At 34.1% G+C, this 19,116-nt stretch overlaps 1 protein-coding gene across 2 annotated transcripts in view; it reads right to left on the bottom strand.

Moving 5' to 3' along the window:
- The window catches only part of AP1G1 (adaptor related protein complex 1 subunit gamma 1), a 71,425-nt gene that overhangs the window by 23,252 nt on the left and 29,057 nt on the right, over positions 1–19,116 (bottom strand). For both annotated transcript variants that reach the window (XM_070613834.1, XM_070613835.1), the window contains exons 3-11: positions 16,322–16,446; positions 11,246–11,387; positions 9,538–9,634; positions 8,284–8,360; positions 5,018–5,113; positions 4,466–4,546; positions 4,166–4,264; positions 1,417–1,472; positions 168–281 (exon numbers count right to left, since the gene is read on the bottom strand). In XM_070613834.1, the coding sequence (XP_070469935.1) occupies positions 168–281; positions 1,417–1,472; positions 4,166–4,264; positions 4,466–4,546; positions 5,018–5,113; positions 8,284–8,360; positions 9,538–9,634; positions 11,246–11,387; positions 16,322–16,446 (887 nt within the window). The remainder of the gene's footprint in view (positions 1–167; positions 282–1,416; positions 1,473–4,165; positions 4,265–4,465; positions 4,547–5,017; positions 5,114–8,283; positions 8,361–9,537; positions 9,635–11,245; positions 11,388–16,321; positions 16,447–19,116) is intronic.

The raw sequence follows: 19,116 nt of genomic DNA, 5'->3' as shown, positions 1-19,116 counted from the left end.
TTGACCAAAACTTTGCTCTGCCAATCCTTTCTAAAAAAAGAATTTACTCAGCAGAGAGTTCACCCATGAAAATGATGTTTAAAAACATAAATGTCAACATCCTCACTTTGAAAACTATTACGAAGTTATCAGATGGCAGGGGCAGAGAACTATCAACAATCTGTTACCGTTTTATTGAGACATCCAAATCTTTTAGACAGTCCACAATAGTGCTTCTGTGCCTCTGCACGGCATTATGATCTGTCTGCACAGTCTTCAACAAAGATGTCAGAGCTACGTATCTGGATGAAACAAAGTTGCAGAAGAACAGAATTAAAATGTAAAATTCAGGATAGCTCTTTGCCTAAACAATGACCAAAAAAAGTCTAATGACTAAGGGAAAGCATACGTTTTTAAACATTTAAAAGAAAAGACTAAGTATAATGGCAACATTTTAAAGGAATAAAAGACACTATAATCTATAGTGGCAACCAGGAGAAGCCCTGTATTTAGATTTGCGTTCATGGTTAAAGTCCATTTAAATTTCTAAAGTCGATTGACTCAATTCTTTCAAACTCTTCCAAATAGTACAACAAAATAAGGATATAGTGTGCCTTTTCAGGCCTTAGCTTCAAATGCAAGAGGGAATAATTTCAATTTTATTATTTATATTTTCTCTTTTATTTGATACTGGTACCAAAACTGCCCCTACAAAAATTTGAGTTTAAGATCCAATTATTTAAAAATTCTTTTGGAAGGAGAAGACAATTCAGGGTACCACAATGATTATTTCCACATTTTTTTCATGCTTGACATGATAAGAAAGAAAATTTTCTCCTGATTGAAAGAGAAAAAAAGGGAAGCAGGATATACTACCTAAGAGAAAGTAACAAAATAAAAGATAATAGTGATAAATTCATCTACTTTAAAAAACTAACTGGAATTCACAAACACATTCCAAGATTTGCAACCTGACGCTGTATTTTTCTTCTTAATTTAGAGCAGGGGGCAGTAAACTATAGTCTACCTGCAAAAGTCCAGCTCTCTGCTATCTAGTTTTATAAATCAATTTTTATAAGAACACAGCCACATTCCTTATATACATAGTCTATGGCTTCCTTCATGCCAAGAGGAAAAGTTGAGTAGTTGCCACAGGGACCTTAAGACCAACAGAGCCTAAAGTACTGACCATCTAGTCCTTTACAGAAAAAGTTTGCTGACTCCTGATTTATAGTAATAAATAGGAGTAAAAATTAAGCCATGAAGTAAATCCTCAAATTGTTAACAAACAGTAGTTTTAAGACCAGACTAAAAACAGAAATCCTGAGTTGAACTTCTAGATACATCACTTAATACACATGTGATCTTGAGCAAAGCCACTCTTGAAAACACTGAATTTGTAATACCAAAATGCAAGACATTTTTCAGTTGACTTACCTAATATTCTTGTCATTGTTCAATAAGAAACGACCCAGGATATTTATGGCTAGGACCTAAAGAAAAACAGCATAGGTTAAAAATCTAGGAAAATTAAATATTTATATTGTTTAAGGATCACTTCCTGGCCTCTGATGGGTACAAACGATTTAAAGGAGTAAAAAATCATATCCTATTTCAAAAGTAATTGCTGGAAGATTATATTTTAAAGTTTTTATATTGTTAGTGAAAGAATAATATTGGTACAGCCTCTTTGGAGGGAAATCTGACAATAACTATAAATATTCAAAATGAAAATATATCTTCTCCTTCAACGATTCCACTTCGAGGAATTTATCTGACAAACATACTTGTACATATACACAAAAATCTACTGCAGCACTATCTGTAATCACAAATGATAGGAGACATCCTAAGTCTCTATTAATGGCAAATTTGCTAAATATACTATGGCACACCCATACAACGGAATATTATACAGCCATTAAAAAGAGTGAATTCTGACTTATGTTACAACATGGATGAATAGAAGACATTATGCTAAATCAAATAAGCTGGACACAAAAGGAGAAATATCATACGAATACCGTATGCTTCCACTTATATGAGGTACCTAGCGTAGTCAAATGCATAGAGACAGAAAGTAGAAGGGTGGTTGCCAGGGGTTGGGGGTAGGGGATAATGGGGAGTTATTGTTTAATGGGCAGAGTTTCAGTTTGGAAAGACAAAAAAGTTCTGAAGATAAATGATGGTGTTGGTAGCACAACAACATGAATGTACTTAATGCCAGTGAGCTACTACAGACTTAAAAATGTTTAAAATGGTAAATTTTATGTTATGTATGTTCTATGAGAATTTTTTTTTAAAAAAATGAGGATGGTCAGGGCCAGCCTGGTGGCGCAGTAGTCAAATTTGGTGCACTCTGTTTCGGCAGCCTAGGTTCTCAGGTTCAGATGCTGGGCATGGACCTACACCACTCATCAAGCCATGCCGTGGTAGCAACCCACATACAAAAAATAGAGGAAGATGGGCACAGATGTTAGCTCAGGGCCACACTTCCTTAAGCAACAAAAGAGGAAGACTGGTAACAGGTGTTAGCTCAGGGCCAACAACCCTCACCAAAAATAAATAAAAATAAAATGACAATGGTCTCTACATGTGAATATGGCCTAGCTCCAAGATAATGTTAGGCGAAAAAAGTAAAGTGCAGGACAATATATATGCTATGTTACCACTTTGTTTGAAAGATGAGGAGAGGAAAAGAACTAACCTAAGTTACTTTGGTTGTTATTTGGATATTGTAGTGTTAAAGACAAAAAGAACTATACACAAATACTGTACTGTAGTTAGTAAATTTGTTTCTTACAAGACTATGGGCTGGCAATTCTTATGTTAATAAATGATTAAAAGAATAAATTCATGAAGGAGAATTCTTCCCTATGGAAGAATTCCAATTATTTAATAAGAAAAAAATGAAGAAAATAGCAAAGTATCATTAGAACACCACCCTAGTAACTGTTGTAGACAAGATCCTTTGATACATACTAAAATCAGTGGGCAAAAAGTCTGAGGAAAACAGGATATTTGCATCGTCTCAAAGCGTCTCCCCCAAAATATTTTTAATTACATAGGGAAAAATAACTTTAGAGTAGAAAGACACAGCAGACACCACCTTAATCAAATGACCAAGGTTAATCTCACCATCAGTGAGACAGACAGTATGTACCTCCTGATATGATACTGAGAAGGGTACATCACTTCTGTGGTAGTCTCACCAAAAAAAACATAACTTCAATCTAATCACAAGAAAATACCAGACAGAGCCAAATTGAGGAACATTCTATAAAGTAACTGATCAGTACTCTTCAAAAGTGTCAAAGTCATGAAAGGCAAGGAAAGGTGGATAAAGTGTCACAGACTGGAGGAGACTAAGGAGACATGACAATTAAATGCAATGTGAGATCAAGGATTGGCTCCTGAAACAGAAAAAGGAGACTAATAGAAAAATGGATGAAATCTGAATAAAGTCTATAATTTAGTTAATGGTATGGTACCAATATTAATTTCTTAGTTTTGATAATTACACTATACTTATATAAGATGTTTACATTAGGGGAATCTGAGTGAAGAGTATATGGCAACTCAACTATTTTTACAACCTCTCTATACATCTAAAACTATTTCAAATAAAAAGTTTTTAAAATTGGACAAGAAATAGACATGTACAGACATTTAAATATAGATAAAACATCTCTGAAAAAATACATTAGAAAATGATAACAGTATTTCCCACTAAGGAAGAATTGACAGTCTACACATGAAAGCTACAGGCAGACATTTTCTTCCCTATGTACCTTTTGTATTGTCGGAGTTTTTTATTTTATATGTTTATTTATTAAATAAAAACAAATATTTAAGAAGAATAAATGAAGTCAAACATGATGTCTTGTTTGAAGCAATGAGTACAACTCAAATTGTGGCTCTAGTGAAAGCTTATTCTGAAATGATTCCTTCACTCAACAATGTCTATATATCCAACTATACCTAAGATCTTCCAAATTTTATTATAATCAATAGTAAGCCTTGTATGGGAGGGAGTGATACTTCAGATACCAAAAATACAGCATTATACATTCTGCATCATTCTTTCTGAAAGTTAATCTCCAAATGGAATTCACTTCCAAAGTACTAAAGTCCAAGCCAATTATTCTAAATGAAAAGTTTAGGGAGAAAATTTAAAAAGACTTACTCGCAGTCCACTCTCTGACTTAATATCCATGATAGTCAAAACCGTTTCATAAAGAATAGCATTTCCTACATTTTTACTAGTCTCTGTATTAGTGGCAACCTGAAAAGACACAGAGGGCAGTACATAAGCGATAAAATAATGCTTCCAAACAGTATCCAGAGGTAACAAGAGATGTTTTGTGACTGATTATAGCCACCAATGAGGAAATACAAATGAAAATTGCTCCATATAATCACAGTCATTCTACCGCCTGCTAAACCACAATGAATATTCAAAATAATGCAAGTCTGGTCTACTCACCTGTGCTAATATATCATTCATAGCTTCACTTGAGTCATCATCATTTCGTCCTAAAATTCTTAATAACCGCAAAATTCGTACCTAATGTGCAAAATATGAGAAATGTCAACAAATTAAATCTGGCACAAAGGAACTTTGCTTGGTATGAAATTCAAATAACTTAAACGAAGTCTTAGATGCCACTAGAAATGGTCAAAATTCAAACAGAAGAATTTTAAACATTATCTTTAGAGAAGTTATATATGTTTCTACATGTTAATGAAGTTATTAGACAACCCATACTTTGCCACTCCATAGCTAAAGGATACTGCCAGCTGTGGAGATATATTATATTGATAAGTCTCTATGTAGTACATAATTTTGACTATTACGACTAATTTTACTCTATTAATCTAATAAAATACAGAATTGTATTACTATTCATTCATGTAATTAGTTTAATCAATTAACTACCAAATTTCTATCAGACACCAACTTAACAAGAAAGAAATGATCTATTTCAAAGGTATTAAATTCATATATCATTTATTTGAAACTTTCTTTCAACCTCACCTGCAAAAAGGGGTCACTGATACCAGAAACATCATGTTCTGGTGAATATCCGGACATGATGAGGTTCTTTAGAATACGAACTAATTGGGGCACAAGCTGCAGGGAAGACAGATGCGTCAAAAAAACAGTGAACATCAAAGAATTTCTCATAAATAGGCAGGTAATTGGCTTAGAAAAAGAGTGCAAGGGTCTGAGTCCAAGTAAATTCTATTGATACAACATACTGTTGATGTTAGATAAATATAACTTACAAGTGTTTAGGCCAAAAACTCAAGAAGGAATATGTATTATATCTGAATTAAAAACAAATTATACTTTTTTACTCCAGAGTTATATATGCAAAGATATAACAAATAACAGTAGGTCAGAAAGCCTATGGGAACCAAATAAAACAGATTCTGCCTATGGGACATACTGCATATGTACTTTTACACAACTTGACAGGCCTAGGTGGCACAAACATGTTCAGTTTTTATCCATTCAAACATTTGGATGTAAAACATTATCATATCAAAAATACTGGTGGATCTTATTAAAATTTTGGTTTTAAAACATACTATCTCAGAGAAAAAAATTTCTTAAGATAGGGCTAGTTATGTCCTTTTCCAACAAAGAACAGGGAATGCAAAAGCCTCTAACATTGACCAAGTGGAAAAGACAAGAAAAATTATTATCTTTCACCTTAAGAAGATACCAAGGCCATGAATAATTTCCTTTCCTTTTTCTTAACTCATGACACAATTTTCGGTAAAATTTAATTTTGGCACTACATTATACAAACTGATTTGTTGCATGTTTTCTTGTCTTATCTTACTTATGAAACTGTATATTCCTTATGGTCAGAATTCCCTTCTTATCTTTCCCCTACTTTGTCCATTAGTGTCACAACACATAGTAGAGGCAATTTTACTGCCAAGCTGAACTTAAAGATGCTTTAAATATTATCATTCATTTCATTTCGTTGATCAGTCACTTAATATTAAAACCCTACTCCAAAATGTTTGCCATAATAGGAAATTTTCCAGTCTCCAACTAAAAACTCAACGTAGTTATATAAACAACTCTAAACACATAAAATTAAGAAGTGTCCAAAGTGAACTGAATCACACCTCTTTTGGAAGTAATCAGAACGGCCCCAATTTTGCTACAACTCAATCATTTTTTTCTCATTGTATTCAGACACTGTCATCTCCCTATTCCCCAACTCTAAAAGGAGGTTGAGATTGAAATAAAAGCCAAGCTATGCCCAAGGTATGTACTCAAGACATTCACAACACTAAGGGCACTTCTAAATACACGAGAACATAGTCTTTGTGAATTTAAATAAGTTTGGCCATAACACTTCAGAATTAAGTGATTCATAAGTTACATAAACAAAAATCTAATCTGAACAATTCAAGATTAAAACAAATCTAAGCCATAGAGACATGTAAATTCTAAACAGAATCCTCATTAAACCTGTCAGCTGTGGGTCGATTTATATTAGAGGTATGAATAATATAATTTTACAAAGTTCTTTAAAATATAATAAAACCAGGATCATCTAGTTACCAAGCTCTGCACAAAAAGCGGCTCACCTTGCAAACCTCCCAATGGCCTACTTTTTTGTACTATATATATGCCTAATGATTTTTTTAATCTAGTTTATTTCTTGGAGAAGTCCTTTTTCCTTGGGCTACTAAATTTAGAAACTGTTTTATTCACCGCCAAAAGACCAGCACATCACATAAGATCACCCTGGGACGAAAAGCACAAACGTCTAAGTGTTCAGCATAGAAATTCTTGGAACCCAGTTTTATTTTTCAGACAAAAATGCAAATTACTAAAACTGATGACAAGACAAACAAAATAAGATGACAAACGGAAAGGGTGCAGCCATGAAAATCAGTTGATGCCCACCCACTCTACCTCAAAATCCTTTTAATATTCTAAAACTTCTGGTAAGATTAAGCGCAGATAAGAGGGAAATAAAAGCTCTAGTCTGAACTGAAAGCTCAGAAGAACACATGGAGCTTTTTAAAGTATGAGGTTACTCACATATGACTTTAAAACATCTACTTCAAAAAGAAGCAGTGTTTTGTGTCAAGGCTCCAAAGTGACCTGGAATTGCTATCACCAAAGCCACTGGGAAACTGCTCAAAGTTTCTCAAGTGAAGGAAGATAAAGGAAAGGCAGAGAAGGAGGCTTACAATTCAGGAAAGGCTGCAACTGAAATCCAAGGCTGACTCTGGAGTAAGGAGTTTAAGAGACAAGACAAAAACTGGACTAGGGAGTTAGCCAAAAGTGCTAGAACAAATAACAGTATTAAGCACAGCTTCAGCATTAGTATATTTTTAAAAGCCACATTTGTGGATGGATACACAAAAGCTACTAAGGACCTAACATCAGCATGCACCATCTAAAAGAGGGTTAATTCTTACCTTTTCATTCTAACATACAGCAGGATTCCAAACAGACAACAGGAACAAAACATATAAAGCAAGCATTAGGGACAGATACGGGTCTCATACTATTTTACAATAATTTAATCAAGACATGAACATCTAAGGGGGGAAAAAAAACCCAAAAAGAACTGCTATTAGAACCTCATTAGATCTAAAGTACAAAGTAAGCCCCGTTTATGGAGTGAACTGCCCTCTATAAAAGGAATTAAATGTACATAACTACCCAAAGAACAGTCTTTCTCTGAGTTCTCCTTACTATTTCCTTCTAAAAGTAAGTGGAAAAAACAAAAATTTCCACTTTAGAATGCTATAAGAAAGAGAGGGAGGGAGGGACTTAAGATAGCTAGAGACTTCCTTCACAGGAGTCAACAGCCTAAAACGAACAGTGGGGGACCCTGTGTTACGTAAAAGTAATGGCAAACTTCAGTTTGGAGTTCTCACCTTAAAAAAAATGGAAATTAAAAGAAATTACCTGCCTTAAAAAAAAAAACATATACACAAACACAATTCCTGTTTGTAATTTGACCTCAGGTTACATTTCCTGACTTCAATGTGAAAACAGTAGATAAATCACATGAGAGATTACTGTCTGCCAACAATGAGAGAAGACTTCTATTATGAAAGGGAAAACACTGTACTATTGCCAGCTCTTATAAGCCTGAATCTGGCTTCCAGCCCTACTACACAGCAGGGCTGGTTAAGTCCTTTATTCAGCTCCATAGCTTCCTTTCAAAAGAAAATTCATAAGTGAGAAAAACATGTACTTTTCAGGAAAATTATTTTTCAATCAAGAAAGGCTTAGGCATACAGAATGGCACGCACCTTTCTGAAATGTGCAAGCATGTCTGGGCTTCGCTCACACATTTCTGTGAGGAGGACTACAGACGTGTGAAGGACACCTGAAAGAAAAGAGCAAATGAAAACTAAAATTGAGGCTATATTATTCAACCTCATAGAACAGGGCTTTGAGTTCTGAAGGTCAATTCCAAAAGGATAGTTGCCACTTTTGCTTTTTAATCTCCCAAAGAATCTAAGCATTGAGGTGAATACAAAGAAGGTATTTAACAGATGCTTGCTGATTTAATAACTGGTCAAGTCAGTCAAATCAGAAGATTTTAAATTATGTGACCAAAATAATTGCTAAAAAATTACAACCAATACATATGTCTCTCCATCTGAGAAGATCCATTAAAACATGCTCACAGTCAGTATAAGATAGGTATCATCTGCTCCACACTTTATCAATAAGCTCTTAGCTGCGTTCTGATAGATAATTTGAGAAGCAAAAATCTTAACAGGATTTTAAATTTCCAGATAAAATGTATGAAAACTCCAAGGTAACTGTGGATGACAAAGTGAATTTGCTTGTTCCAGAGTAAAAAGAATCTCACAATAGTTTTCACTAAATAATAAATAAGTGCCCTAACATTCATTTGTTCAACAAGTATATTTTGAGCCTTCTAGACACAGGACTGAATTAATCAAATTAAATATATCTTACCATTTTTTCTTCTCTTAGCATTTAGGACACATGAATTTTCTTTACTCAAAACTTGTTTCACTGACTTCAAAATAAGAATAAAATGTTTGGGAAAGACTAGCCACATTCCATTGAATTTCTCTCAAAGTGTTATATAAATATACCTGAGTTCCCAGTACAAATTCCTGTTACAAGTAACCTAAAAAAATGTTCATAAATCTTACACTCTTACCAGAAGGCAATAAAGAAATAATTTTTCTTCTATTATAAAATAGTCAAGAAATCAAAAGGTTTTATACATGAAAATCAAGGCTAGGATCATTTGTACATTGCACTGAATTTTTGTAACTTAATAGAGTACTTTTAATACAGTAAAAGAGGACTAGAGATGAAAAACAAGTTCATTATTAAGGAATCAATCTCTAATCAGAAAACTAGGATATGAGAGTAGAAGACAGATGAGCCCTTTTCTGGAAAAGCATCTAAGTACCACAGAAAGCCAAGTCCACTGCACTGAGACAGAGGCCAACGCTGCCTAAGCCTGTCTCCTTCCCTTGCTCCCTCAGTACTTCATCAGTGCATCCAAATCACATTACCATGGTTCTTTTCATTCAATAAATTTTTTGTTGCTGGTAAAAACATCTCCATAAGTTCAGGAACCTTCCTGATGACATGAACAGCACATAGTGCTGCCTATAAAAAAAATAAAAAGGACAAAAGATTTATTTCAATTAAGTCAAGGCTTATAAAACAGTCTTATAAAAACACAAAAAACATTATCAACCAGTTGATCTACTAGAAAAATAAGGAAGAATGAAGTTAGATATCAGATTTATTATTTATTAACTGGTTAGGGCTTTCCAATTTATACTATTAATCGCATTAATGAGAACCTCTAGCTCACCTGTCCCTTTGTTCACATATTGCTAAATATGTGGACAAAAACTTTTTAGACTAGACCATGGTTAACATGACTTTATCAAACAAATTAAATATAACTCATGTGGAGTTTTGGCAAAGTAAAAAATAAAGACTTCCATCTGTGATAATCATTCTTCTAAGATGATCAAAAAGTTTTATAAAAACATCATGCAATTCAAAGATGTATACTGCAGATGCTTAAACCTGCTGTTACTTTTAATAATACCTATACCTTCCTCAATTCACTCTCTGAGGACATCAAGAGAATCATTTGTAAGCTACGTAGCTAGTCTCTACTAAAGAAAAGATGGTCTCAGCTTGTTCACTGGAAAGAAAGGTACATTCAAAGATTGATTTTTGTTACTCCCCTGCAAAGCAAGCATAACTACTATTTGTTGGAGTTGAATACCATCAAAGTTTAGATACATTAATAAGAAAAGATTTCAGCTAATTCTTCCCATGTTCTATTTGGAGAAAAAATGACTTTTCTCTTAATCTGCACGAATGTTTTATTTAATTAAATAATATACCTTCTGAACAAGAGCAGCTTTCATATCCTTTAAGAGAAAGGACTGGCTTTGGGTTGCAGCTATCATTAAAGTATATGATCCTGGAAAAGAGCGTGGCCCTTTCAATGTCTCTGTCTCACACCATTAACACAGAGGGACAGAGACCATTAATATAGAGGCACCATAAATGCTAACCAGAGGATAGCATGTGCTCACTTCTTGGAATTCTAAATTTTATACCTTTTGTTTAAGAAGGCTTTAGGGTTCAAGGACATAAAATAAAATGTTTATAGCAATAAATAAAAGCAGATAGAGAATAAGATCATTGTCTTCCATTACTATTCCATTTAGACACACCAATTTTAGAAAGTGTGTTCTAGATCATTCTCTAATAATTATGTAGGTCCCAATGGAACTGCACTTCCAGAGATTCAAAGGCCCTAATACAAAGGCATGGGCACTAATAATTAGGATAAAAGTAAAATTTGTAAAGATCTGTTAATTATTACTTTGTCTTAATACTGTCTAGAATCAGGTAATTTAGGAAGTAATTAGGTATGCCATCTAGGATATCGAGTAACATGTGTTTATAAATCATTGCCTTGAAAAAAGATGAATAAAGAGAAGAATTAAAGTGTTCACAATGACTTATCAATTGGAGAGTTAATTCAAAAACAGCTCTCTAAAATTAGTACAAAAAATAGATTTTGATTTATAAACACTTGACTCATATACAATCATTTAAAATACATTTACTGCACAAAGAAAGATATGTTATATTATCATCAGAGCTTTCAACAATGAATAATTTGCCTTCTCATCTGCATGATACTCCCTAATCCAAAGACAGACATTTGGTTTCATTAAAAGTTACCTTTTTTCTTAAGTAAGAGTTGGAGGTTTTCAGGAGTTTCTCTACCTCTCCTGCAAGATCTCTGCACATCTCTGAGGAGCCCATGCAGCCGAGGGTACAAAGTGCTAGACCCTGCACATACTGCGTGCTGTGGTTAAGATCACTGCAAAAGAAAAGAAGGTGAAAATGAACACGCTCTGCCTGGTGCTCCCCATGAAGAAGCTTCACAATCTAATGAGGTGCTCAGAACGATTCACGATTTCTCCAATAAGAAAAATAATAGGATTATTTGTTGCAAAAAAAGTTTATTCTAACTTTATTACATATTATCAATACAGTAAACTGACAGTCCCTCCTAATAGGCTTACAACCCAATGTTTCCAGATACCAAAGCAACAGAAATTGGACAACACGTTATCTGTTGGACAATAAAGACAACCCACTTTAGAAAACTCAACAAACCATTGAAACTAAAAACTAGTAATGATAGCAATATGAAGCATAATTGTATCTTTAAAAGATTTTTATTTTCTAAGATTGGCACCTGAGCTAACAACTGTTGCCAATCTTTTTTTTCCCCTGCTTTTTCCCCCCAAATCCCCCCAGTACATAGCTGTATATTTTAGTTGTGGGTTCTTCTAGTTGTGGCATGTGGGAGGCCGCCTCAGCGTGGCCTGATGAGTGGTGCCACGTCCATGCCCAGGATCCAAACCAGCAAAACCCTGGGCCGCCAAAGCAGAGCATGCGAACTTAACCACTTGGCCACGGGGCCAGCCCCCTAAAAGATCTGTAATATGCTCTACTAACTACAAAAAAAGAGGAAGATATACATTAACCAAAATCTTTTTTTAAAAACATCAGAAAACACAATCTCTACTGCTAGAGCACTTAAGACAAATTAAACATCACAACAGAAACACTCTGAAACCTTTGATCTTATGGCACAGTATTAACCTTCATGTTACGTTAATTTTTACACTTTTACTTATTCAAAAGAAGGGAAAAAATACTAACTAAAAAAATTAGCTATTTAAAATACCTTCAACTAAGTTAGATATTTACAGAGAGGCTCACTATCTGGTGATCCAGATACACAAAATCCTATTTCTAACAGGCATTGATTATTGTACAAAATTATTTCCAAACCAGCCAGGAAGTACACCTTCAGCAAAAGGTGAAATGTTAAAAGCTTGAACCAGTAAACTCATCCATATATTATAGTCAAATTTTACACTCAGAAGCTGAAGTATTATAAGTTACGCTACTTCTACCAGCTTTAAACGCATTTTAGTATCCTTTAGTGCAGCGGTTCTCAAAGTGTGGTTAACAGATCTCTAGAAGTCCCCAAGACTGTTTCAGAGAGTCCATGAGATCCAAACTATTTTCACAATACTAATTCGTTATTTGTCAACCATACTAATATTTGCACTGATGGTGCAAAAGCAATGGTGGGAAAAAACTACTGGTACATTAGCAAAAATTAGGGCAGTGGCACCAAAGCGTACTAGTAGTCATTGTATTCACTATCACACGCTCACAGAGGAAGAAAGTTAGTATCATTTAAGACTGCCCATGAAAAAGCAGTAAAAATGATTAGTTTTATTAAATATTGATTCTTGAGAGCACATTTTTAAATATTCTGTATGATGAAATGATGAAACAGGAAGTATGCATAAAGTACTTCGCTGCATACTGAAGTGGCAATCTCAAAGAAAAGCACTTGTGCATTTGTTTCAATTGTAAGCTAAACTATGAACTAGCTGCTTTTAAAATGGACATCATTTTTATTCAAAAAATAACTGATGGACAACTATAGTTCATAAGATTTGGGTATCTGAAAGACATTTTCTGGAAAAGGTCCCCAGTAAACCTATCACTTTCAAGAGCAACAACTGATGATATTTGCTGCCAATGATAAAACTCAAGCTTTGAAGCGAAAATTAGAATTTTGGAAACTTGTATTGCTACCATGAATTTAACAGTCTACCAATAATTTAACTCAGTGAACCATTTCTTTCCAAATGCCTTAGGCATGGTGTTACAAAATCATGCAAGAATAAAAGATTCATTTAAAGTGTCAAGACAGACCAATGGGTTTTAATTTAACAAAGTACCCAACTTCACTGATAGAGTTGCAGGTTCCACATCATAACTAATCCTTAAGAAACTACCACTTGTGGAGTGTTGATATAGTATCAAAGAAGAATTTCTATAGCTATTTGAAAGGCTATTAAAGTCCTCTTCCTTTTCTAACTTCATTATCTGTGAAAGGCTGGATCTTCTTCATGAACTTCAATCAAAATATAATACAAGAAATTGAATGCAAAAGCAAATATGAGCATCTAGCTGTCTTCCATGAAGCCAAATATTAAAGAGATTTACAAAAATGTAAAATAAGACCATTCTCCTCACTAAATTGTTTTTGTTTTAGAAAATAGTTTATTTTTTACAAAAACTGTTATTCATGTTAACAAGTAAAGGTCATTATTGGTAATTTTAATAAACTAACAAGTGGTTTTAGTCGTCCCTGAAGAACAAAGACAGGAAAAGAAGGTAAATTGTAAATTAACCAAGTTTGCTACTTTTCAGCAATTTGAATATTTAAGATAAAAATTACTGGTAAAATGAAGCTTGAGTATCAACTATGGCTTTACCATTTAGTCTCTCAGTTCCCAAGAATATTTAGTTGTTTTTCATTCATTTTTCAATGATTAAGAATATCTGCATGTTAATTAAAATTATACTATCACCTTACGCCCGTCAGAATGGCTAAAATAACCAAGTCAAAAAATAACAAATGTTGGAGAGGTTATGGAGAAAAAGGAACCCCCATACACTGCTGGTGGGAATGCAAACTGGTGCAGCCACTATGGAAAACAGTATGGAGATTTCTCAAAAAATTAAAAATAGAAATATCATATGACTCAACCATCTACTACTGGGTATCTATCCAAAGAACTTGAAAGCAGCAATTCAAAGAAACTCATGCATCCCTATGTTCACTCCAGCATTATTCACAATAGCCAACACATGGAAGCAACGTAAGTGCCCACTGACTGATAACTGGATAAAGAAGATACGGTGTGTATATATATATACAATGGAATACTACTCAGCCATAAAAAAGGATAAAATTGCCCCATTCACAACAACATGGATGGACCTTGAGGGTATTATGTTAAGCGAAATACGCCAGATAGAGAAAGACAAACTCTGTATGATTCTACTCATATGTGGAAGATAAACATATGGACAAAGAGAACAGATTAGTGGTTACCAGGGGAAACGGGGGGTGGGGGTGGGCACAAAGGGTAAAGTGGTGCACCTACAACATGAGTGACAAATAATAATGTACAACTGAAATTTCACAAGGTTGTAAACTATCATAACCTCAATTTAAAAAAAAATAATTTGCATGTTGCTAGCTCTTAAAAATATCATATCCAATTTTTAAAGATTTAATCCCAAATTTTTTAATATCTTAAGAGTTTTTCTAGGCCAGTGAAGGAGGCAAACATTCATTATGCTGGTACACTATGACCAATAATACAAAAAAAAGCAAAAAGTTCATGCAAAAAAACTCCCCATTTATTAACATATTTAAAAATAAAACAAAACTGAATGATCCAAAGTCTTTTAACCAAGCTTAAACTGAAGATCAATTTCCAATTAGCAAAAAAGTAGCTCTCTCTCAAATACACTTGGGGCTTGACTCATTAAAATTAAACACAAAGAGTACTTCTTTGCCTATGTGCCTCATTCTTCAACTTTTATCAACCTATAAACCTATACTTGAGTTTGATATTAACTCTCTAATATGAACTTGCTGCTAGGCAGAACTGCCAAATTATCAGCACGTGATCGAGGGCTTGAGTAAAAAGGGCAACAGAGCATGCAAGAACAGAAATTAAAGAAACTCTCAGAGGCCTGTCCAGAGGAAACGTATAAGAGTCATGCTGAACATCAACAATGTAACTTCCGTGACACCAAGGATTTCTGCCCATTTTTTTCATTCTCCATCACCAGAGCTACAACAGCTCCTGGCATGCAACAAGTTCACAATAAATATTTGTTGAATAAATGAATCAACTAGATTTTCATTATTCATATTTATTTCAAGGCCAAAAAAACAAGATTCACTCAAAATTAAATTCACAGACTCAATGTATTTACACGTTACATGCTATATTTACAACCAAACCATAACTTTCTTTTGAAATTTTCCATTATCCATTGAGAAATTTTAAAATAGAGAAGTATTTACCACAGGTAAGTATAAGAGTTCAATGTCTACAAATTTATTACCTGTATCTTCCTGCTTCTACTTTCTGTCAAACATACAAATACTGAAAATGAAGAAGCAATCTAAAAAAGGATATTAAACTGATAGACAAACCAAAATCAAACTGAAACAAATCAAAACGTACCTTTAACCAACAAGGCCATGAAAACTTCCATAACTTTCTACCAGAAATTTATTATAAGAGAGATACTGGGAAGACCTGCTAAGTCCCTGCTCAAGCCTTCTAATTTCTCCATATAGCAAGCATGCCTTGGTTTGTAAGTTAATCAAAAATGACTGGACTAGTAAATCAGTTAAGCAGCCATCAAAGATAAAAAAGACTTACACACAAAAATTCACAGGGCTAAGTTTAATTCCATGCAACTGAAATCTTGGATTAGCTCGCTGGCAAGCAGGATCTCTCTTATTACCCTTAAGTGATATTTACTCAGAATATACCCTGGCAATTCTTTAATAAATGTAAAGTTTCGTTACTCGTGGTATTCAAAGTCCCAGAAATATAAGATAAGAAAGCTCAGATTTACCAATGCTTTTTCTATTCTCTAAGGCCCAAATGCTTATTTCATTGCTAAATTGTCTCCCTATGCCTGAAGATGTACAGCAGTACCATCATTAAATTATCTCCTACAAAAGTTTCAATCCTCTGCTTAGCCTCTTTACATATAAGCTACAGAACCAAAAGCAATTCACATGTATTCTAGACAGTAAATATAAAATCAGGGAACATAAGTTCTTGATATCACAAAAAATACCTAAAAGAGCAAAGTAGTTATTAGAAGGAAGGTAAGACTTACTTCTTGATACAGTTGGTCATGAGAAGATGGACATCTTGTCTTTCGTCTAACAGCAGCATTGCCCCTAAATAGCCAATGCGTTTGTCTGTGAATTTCTGAGAGGCGATAAGCTTGAGGCACTCCAACTGAAAATAAAAAAAAAGGAAAAAGGGGGAAAAAAAGAAATTAAGAAATTGCTACCAAAATCTAGAAAAGCAATGTCTTTAATTCAAGAGTCAATGGGTGACTAAAGTAAACAGATCTAACCGTATCATCAAACTACCTAGCTAAAAGGCAAAGATTTAAGATCTTTGGATATCATGATAATAATAGTCAAGTTCTGGAATAGATCATCTTGTCAAGGTCCTATGAAATCTGTCATCCAAGTCTGTGAAGTTTAACTTAGTTCTACAGATCCACACAAACTAGTAAAGTACTATAATAAGATATTAATAACCCTAACTCCTAACTTAATCCCTAGGTTATACTAAATATTAAATAACAAATATATTAAGTGAGCACCTAACTCATGTATGTATTTAAGGTCTGGTTCCTATTTTGAATATCAAAAAATTCAATACCTAGAAATACACCCAAGTGCCAAACACTATGCTAAACATCAGGAATGCACAATTGTAGAAGAGAGACTGACTAACTTTAGTATAATGTGGAAAGTGCTATATTTCGGGCTTGAATCAAGTAGTATGGAAGAGGTGAGGGTTTAAGAACCAAACATAGAAGGAAAAAAAAAAGCCAGAGGAAAACTCAGTAGTGGAATTAACCTAAAATGTTTTATGTGATTTTTCTTTACATAATTGTTAAGAAACCTAAGACCTTAAGAATCATTGCAGTTAAATAATTTGTCTCTCTACTTAGCCTTTTTTTGAACATCACAATCACTCTGATATACTTTATCATTCCATCTCAACAAACATGGAAAAGGCCAAACATGTCCTCCAGAGCAGTGGTTTTCAAAAGGTGTACACAAGTTAGACTCTCTAGAAGGGTTTTTCAAACCATACTCCCATTTAGAATCATTGCATCCCAAGGAAAGGGGTTCAAATGCAGACCTGTGGACACAGGAATCTAAGATCAGGTCAGATTACTTTCCATAAAAATTTGTTTAGTAAGTTCAAAAGTGAAATTGAGGAAAGTAAAAGAATTTACAAATAAAATTGTTTCAGCTATTTAAAAACTGCTCTCTTAGGACAGCTTGGTGGCATAGCGGTTAAGTTCCCGTGCTATGCTTCAGGGGCCAGGGGGTCACTGGTTCAGATCCCGGGCACAGACCTACGCACCGCTTATCAAACCACGCTGTGGCAGGCATCCCACATATAAAGTAGATGGGCATGGATGTTAGCTCAGCACCAATCTTCCTCAGCAAAATGAGGAGGATTGGCGGCAGATGTTAACTCAGGGCTAATCTTCCTCAAAAAGAAAAAAATTGCTTTCTCAATGTACCTGCATTAAAAACACCCAAAGGTAGTGAAATAACTATATTATCATGAGCAAGTCAAACATGCCTCCAAGGGAGAGTAATCAGGATCCTAAAGGAAAACTGAAATGCCTTCGGAGACTGACAAAGATTATGTAACATCTCTCCCCTTCCCACTATACAATCAATTTAAATCTAAAAAAGTTCTGAAATACAAGATGATGCAAGTCATTTTTCCAAGGTCAGCAGAAAAATTATTGCTAAGGTGAATGAGAAAACCAAGAGCCAAAATGTTATTTTAAAAATCTTACTGTTTTAAACTGAAGGTTTTTAAATCTTCCCATTTAATAATTCTACAAATATCTTAGCAGTGAAAGAAAACGTTCCAGGAACCAAGAATCACTGAATTTTCATCATCCTTATTGAATCACGCTTCTGGCAAACACCAGGCATTATACAAATAAATTACCCAAAAACGTTTTATTAAGATGAACTAATGAGAAGGACATATTCTTAGGCATTAATATTACTTGTTATTTTTTAGGACCAAGTTTTATGATAGTCACATTACAAGTCATCAGTGACCAGTGAGTACAATTTATTGCTTTTTAAAACTCACCTAAAAACTAAGCAGCAAAAAGAAAAACTAAACTTTAAAGGGTCAAACACTAAACTAATTCTTTTTAATATTCCCCATTTGTACAGTGACTCTGCTTCAAAAATAAGCATTTTATTTTTGAAGGTGACAAATTTGAGGGGTAAATATAAGATTATATGACTGGAAAGGGCATCTGAAATACATCCTTCAACGAAGGATTAACTCTCATCACATTTCACGCTTAGGTGTGGTGGCCAGCAATAGTGCTGAGAAGGTACCATGTTTCACCTTTCAGAATGTTATCAAAGTTTTCAAACATTAAAAAAGAAAAAGGATAGAGGGGAGTACAATAGGGTGTGGGTAAATGTGAAGGGAGGGCATCCATTTTTGAGCAGCAATAGCTAAAACACAACTCAACACTTGGATGAATTACAGAACAAAAGAAAAATAGTAATTAATTAAATGCATCCACCCCTTAGGTAACAACCTCAAATCCATCCTGTACTACTCCTCCTCACTTAAAGCTACCTGAAAATGCTATCTGAAACATTTGTAATCCACAAATCTAGCATATGCTTTAAGACCATGGTAAACAGTCCAGCTTTTAGATTCACACCACTACAGAGAACAAAAAACTTTTGCTTTTACTCCAAACTCTGTGAGCAAAGGCAAAAGACAAATGACAAACTTGGAAAAAAATATTTGCAATTCATTTCAGATATGAAATCCTATATAACAGGATCCTACAAATTGATTTCTGAAAAGACCAACAAGCCAATATAA

This window comes from Equus przewalskii, chromosome 3 (genome assembly GCF_037783145.1).
Source record: "Equus przewalskii isolate Varuska chromosome 3, EquPr2, whole genome shotgun sequence".
NCBI classification, from domain to species: Eukaryota; Metazoa; Chordata; class Mammalia; order Perissodactyla; family Equidae; genus Equus; species Equus przewalskii.
The sequence above is the reverse complement of the archived record's forward strand: the minus strand, read 5'-3'. Positions and strand labels throughout refer to the sequence as shown.